This window comes from Otolemur garnettii, unplaced genomic scaffold, assembly GCF_000181295.1.
Source record: "Otolemur garnettii isolate 467f Iridium unplaced genomic scaffold, OtoGar3 scaffold00032, whole genome shotgun sequence".
Classification (NCBI taxonomy): domain Eukaryota; kingdom Metazoa; phylum Chordata; class Mammalia; order Primates; family Galagidae; genus Otolemur; species Otolemur garnettii.
In genome coordinates, this window is record NW_003852427.1 from 11595445 (window position 1) to 11601349 (window position 5905).

The following is a 5905-nucleotide window of genomic DNA, read 5'->3' on the forward strand; positions in this document are numbered from 1 at the left end:
GCTCTGGCTGGCTGTAGTGCAGCTGGGGTCCTACACCCTCCTGCACAGTTACATGGTTTCCAAGGCACCGCCGCAGAACTGTTCAGCATCCTCAGGAAACCAAGGCTTAGCACTAATTTTTTTTTTTTTAATTCTTTATGCTCTTGAACACCAGGAGGATTAGCTCTAATTGTAAGATTTATCAAGGCCTGAATATACCAAATCTTGTGGCTACTTTTAGTCAGAACCGTTACTCAAAAGCCAAAGAAAGTGACTTCCCTTTTTCTAAGAAGGTGAATCTGTCACAGACCTTCACAACTAGAAGGGCCCCGATGGGCCCACCAGACACTACTTGGCAGCACCAGTTAGAAAGCACACTTACTCTAAAGGCAGTAAGTGGAGAAACAGGGAAGGGGATGAAAAACACCCCACCATCTTTACCTGTAGGAGAAGCTCTTGCAGCTGGGCCCGCTTCTGCTTTATCCGTTCTATCCGCCTTTGCTTCTCTATCTTTAAAACATTGGCAAAAAAACCCATGAACATATGTAGAGTATAAAGTATCACTCTCTCTTCAGGTCCCTATATAGACTTATCAAGAATTTTTCTTTGTGGGTGGCGCCTGTGGCTCAGTGGGTAGGGCACCGGCCCCCTATACTGAGGGTGGGTTCAAATCCAGCCCCAGCCAAACTGCAACAAAAAAATAGCCGGGCATTGTGGCAGGCTCCTGTAGTCCCAGCTATTCAGGAGGCTGAGGCAAGAGAATTGCCTAAGCCCAGGAGTTGGAGGTTGCTGTGAACTGTGTGACGCCACTGCATTCTACTGAGGGTGATAGAGGAGACTGTCTCTAAAAAAATTTTTTTTCTTCGAGAAACTCAACCCTCTTTAACTATGGATGTGAATAAAGGCAAATCACACCTTGAGGGTGCAGGGCTGGGGGAGAGCAAACAAGTACGACAGCAGAACTATGGCAGCTGTCAGCAAAAACAAAACCCACTGGGCTCAGCACCTGTAGCTCAGCAGCTAGGGCGCCAACCACATACACTGGAGCTGGCAGGTTTGAATCCAGCCTGGGCCTGCCAAACAATAATGACAACTACAACCAAAAAATAGCCAGGCACTGTGGTGGGCACCTGTGGTCCCAGCTACTTGGGAGGCTGAAGCAAGAGAATCACTTAAGCCCAAGAGTTGGAGGTTGCAGTGAGCTGTGACGCCACTGCACTCTACGCAGGGCAACAGCTTGAAGACTCTGTTTCAAAAAAAAAAAAACCCCATGCCCTCACTGAACACTTGGCATGCAGTACCTGTTTGCTGTTATTACTCAGGTTCTAATCAAAGCGCTGGTCCCACTTAGGTTAGACTTACTATGTGCCAGCCTTCAACTGAGCACTTTACTCACAGTAAACTTAATTGATCTTTCACAAAAACCTTATGAGGTAAGTACTGTTGTTATTATGATTGTTTTTCTGCTTGTATTGATGGTTATAAAAGCCCATTCTGGGCTCGGCGCCTGTGGCTTAAGCGGCTAAGGCGCCAGCCACATACACCCAAGGTGGCGGGTTCGAATCCAGCCCAGCATGCCAAACAACAATAATGGCTGCAACCAAAAAATAGCCGGGCGTTGTGGCAGGCGCCTGTGGTCCCAGCTACTTGGGAGGCTGAGGCAGGAGAATCACTTAAGCCCAAGAGTTGGAGGTTGCTGTGAGCAGTGAAGCCACAGCACTCTACCCAGTGGCTCACCTTGAGGCCCTGTTCTCAAAAAAAAAAAAAGAAGCCCATTCTGCACGTAAGGAAACAGAAGCATGGAGGGTTAAGTAACTGACCAAAGTCACACAGCTAATGGAATGGTAAGAGCCAGGATTTGAACAATTACTTGCTACATTACCCTATGAGAATAAGGGAAGATTACTTAAGATCTCAGTTTAGCTGACTGTCAAGAGGCAGTGGAGCTGCTGATACAGATATCCCACACATTCAACATACAGTTACTACTTGTAATAAGAAATGCGCTTGCTAGATAAATTTTCCAGCTTCAAACAACTGCTCTTTTTCTTAATCTTACAGCTACGTAGAAAATAGATATGAGAGTCTAAATTTCCTTCCAGTTGAGTTCCTGTCTCCTTAGGCAAAAGTCAATGACATCTGTTAAGTTAAATGTACAAGACACCACTGGTTTGTAATAAACTCCCTGCACTAGACCAAGCCAAAATGGAGTTACTCACGCTCAAGTTCCAACAACCACGCCAAAACTAAGCTGTATATCTGACCTTCCAAGAAATCAGCAGAGAGAGAAAAAGAAAGAGAGAAAGAAAGAGAATATTTATACCCCCAAAAGGTCAGTTTTAGCCCACATCACGTAAGTCCCCTGTTTTATAAGGAAAGTAACTTGGAAATGACTAATCCACTTTTTGTTGTTTGTGCTTTTTTCATTTCTTTTCTGTTTATAAAGCCAAACTCCTCTACTCAGCTTACAGGAACACAAGTTCTCCTGATTATAATAAGGTGTTGCCCAATTCTAGAATCACAAGTAAAGCTGTTGTAGTTTTCTCTTTTGACACATCAAGTAAAACATTCCTTGTCTACTCCAACAGATTATTTCCTTTTTGTTCCCCCATCTACTCTAGACTGGACTAGGGTTTCCATGCTTGGCTCCTCAAACCACTATCACATGGTAGTCCTACAGTACCTAAGATTCACTGTAAAATCTGTGTGGCTTTCTACATTTGAAAAGATGCTGTAAGAGTTTCCCTGCACCTGAAGTTCTGACAGGCCAAGTCCCCACCTGCCCCTCCTGCCCCACATCCGACCAGGTCAAGATGCACTGATTCTACCTCTAGAACTTCTCTCTCATTTCACCACTACCACCTCAACTCAGGCCTTCTCTAATCCCCATCCTCTATCCCATTTCCTTCCCCATCTACCTATTAATTTGTCTTCTAACCAACTAGTAGAATGATCCTTTAAAACATATCAACAACCCTCCTCTCTATAAATTATCAATAGCTTCCCACTATTTACAGGATCAGGTCCTCACTGCTTAGCATGTAGAAATCTAAGCACTGTCTCTATGCCTATACTCTGGCAACAGCCTACTCTGGGCGTCTCATGCCTGTGTCGGCTCCTGCTTGGAAGGCCCTCCCTGCCCTTATCCACTTGGCAACTCTGCTCCTCCCTCATAACTGAGCACAGGACTTATTTTTTTTTTGGCAAAATCCTCCCTTATCCCTCTTTCTTTTCTTTCTTTTTTTTTTTTGGAGACAGAGTCTCACTTTGTTGCCCTCTGTAGAGTACTGTGGTGTCACAGCTCATAGCAACCTCCAGCTCTTGGGCTTAGGCCACTCTCTTGCCTCAGACTCCTGAGTAGCTGGGACTACAGGTGCCCACCACAATGCCTGGCTTTTTTTTTTTTGTTGCAGTTTGGTCGGGGTTGGGCTTGAACCTGCCACCTCGGGTATATGGGGCTGGCGCCCACTCACTGAGCCACCGGCGCCACCCTACATGATTATATTTTTAAATGAAAATGCCTCTGATATAAAATAATGCAAACTATAGGAAAATGGATCTTCTCGCTTACCTCCAGGTTTTGACATTCTTGAGCAGAGTTGGTAGGTAGGCCAATCCACTTGATTTCTTTTTTTTCCTTTGAAATTATATTCATTGCCATCAGCACATTTAAAGCATCATAAACTCTTCGCCTAATGTTCTTCTGATCATAAGCCTGCTGAAAAATATTTTTATTGAGTGATGAATCTTAAGAATTAATATAGCCACATGATATTGATATTTAATATATTAAACCACTATCATTATTTCCCAAAGTGCTAAAACAAACAATTATATATCCAGTGAAAATCCTTCTAGGTTAAAAATCAAATAAAGGGCTCGGCACCCGTAACTCAGTAGTTACAGCACCGGCCACATGCACTGAAGCTGGTGGGTTCAAACCTGGTCTAGGCCAGCTAAATAACAATGACAAATGCAACAACAACAACAACAAAATAGGTGGTCCTTGTGGTGGTTGCCCATAGTCCCAGCTAATTAGGAGGCTGAGGCAAGAGAATCCCTTAAGCCCAAGAGTTTGAGGTTGCTGTGAGCTGTGATGTTACAGCACTCTACCAAGGGCTACAAAGTGAGACTCTGTCTCAAAAAAAAAAAAAAGGTACTTTCAAACAATATAAAACATAAAACAATCTTAAATAAAGATTATGCTATCAGCAGATCTATTAATGCATTAAAACAAAATAAAGGGATTTCTGCAGGTAAGAGGAAAATCTAAGACGGTAACTGGGAGATGTAGGAGAGAGTGAAGACCAACTCAAAAGACAAATATGTGAGTAAATCTGAATTAATACTCACTGTATAAAACATTAATAATGTCCTATGGAGTCTAAAATATATACATGACAACAAACAGTGTATGTATATCAGATAGGGGTAGTGCAGGCATTGTTTGGTATTTGGTACTTTAAAAAAAAAAAAATCAAAGATATGTTTTTAAGACCCCGGCAAAACTGTGTTCCATGGGCCACTGCTGATCTGCAAACTGTTTCCAGTCTACAGTGAGAACAGGAACATGTGCCAAAACACATACATACATATCACTAGGCACACTAGCACAGCTGATCTTTTCTTTTCTTCTGCCAGCGAGACTTTCTCAATGAAGAAAATAGTGTTGGCGGAGCCTGTAGTTCAGTGTACTGGCCACATACACCAAGGCTGGCGGTTCAAACCCAGCCTGGGCCAGCTAAAACAACAGTGACGATTGTAACAAAAAAAATAGCCAGGTGCTGTGGCAGGCGCCTGTAGTCCCAGCTACTTGGGAGGCTGAGGCAAGAAAATTGCTTGAGCCCCAGAGTTTAAGGTTGTTGTGAGCTGTAACACCATAGTACTCTACCAAGGGCAACATAGTGAGCCTCTATCTCAAAAAAAAAAAGAAAATAGTTTTGATTTACGTAGTGGAACAAGGTCCTTATCAAACGCCATGGTAATAATGGATGGTGAAGAACACTGAATCCTTCTAAATATAAAACTAAATTTAAATAAATGGGGGGTTTATTTTGTAACCACTAGCCGGGTGCTGTGGTTCATGACTCTAGCCCCAGCTAATTGAGAGGCTGAGGTAAGAAAATTGCTTGAGCTCAAGAGTTTAAAGTTGCTATGAGCTATGATAATGCCACAGCACTCTATCCTCTACCCAGGGTGACAGAGTGGTACTCTGTCTCAAAAAATAAATAACTGTAGAAATAACATTAATATAAATACAAAATCAGGAGGAAGGAAAATCGTAAGTACATTGATTTCCTCCTTTTAATACTGGAAAGGATATACGGATACTGCTTAGAGCAGATCAACTAAGTCATGACAGAAGTTTCAGTATAATATATTTAAAGTCACAAAACAACTGTAATAGTATTCTATACTTTTAACAACTACTACCAATATATTTAATCTGAATCCCATGGTAGAGGAGAAAAACGGGAGATGAGAATAAATATATGTATAAGGATATTAATTTCTTATTCCCTTCATAATCAACAGACACAGCCCACAGATGGTAACTCAAAAAAAAAAAATTAAGTATGTCATTTACTATACACGTCTGATGTTAAAAAGCACTAACGAGAAATGCCTTATTGTGGTGACATGAGGAGGCAGGGAGAGAGAAGCCATATGGATATCTAGAGCAAAGAGTGTTCCGGCAAAAGAAACAGCAAGTGCAAAGGCCTGATCAGAGATACATCTGGTATATTCACAAAGCCTGTGGCTGGAGGGCACTGAGTGAGGGAGAGCATAAAAGATGAGATTAGTGAGGTAATCATCAACAAGATGGGGGGGGTTGTGATATATCGCTGTGACACTGTGGCTTTCATTCAAAATCAGAATGCTATATACTTTCTTTTTAAGTGCCCAGAGAATACTTTTCTTATTT

At 42.2% G+C, this 5905-nt stretch overlaps 1 protein-coding gene across 6 annotated transcripts in view; it reads right to left on the reverse strand.

Moving 5' to 3' along the window:
* The window catches only part of TFDP2 (transcription factor Dp-2), a 129529-nt gene that overhangs the window by 13864 nt on the left and 109760 nt on the right, over positions 1-5905 (reverse strand). For 4 of the 6 annotated variants that reach the window (XM_023512971.1, XM_023512972.1, XM_023512973.1 and 1 more), the window contains 2 exons: positions 3551-3697; positions 421-489 (listed from right to left, as the gene is read on the reverse strand). In XM_023512971.1, coding sequence (XP_023368739.1) covers positions 421-489; positions 3551-3697 — 216 coding nt within the window. The remainder of the gene's footprint in view (positions 1-420; positions 490-3550; positions 3698-5905) is intronic. The other 2 variants (XM_023512975.1, XM_023512974.1) reach the window with 1 other exon arrangement.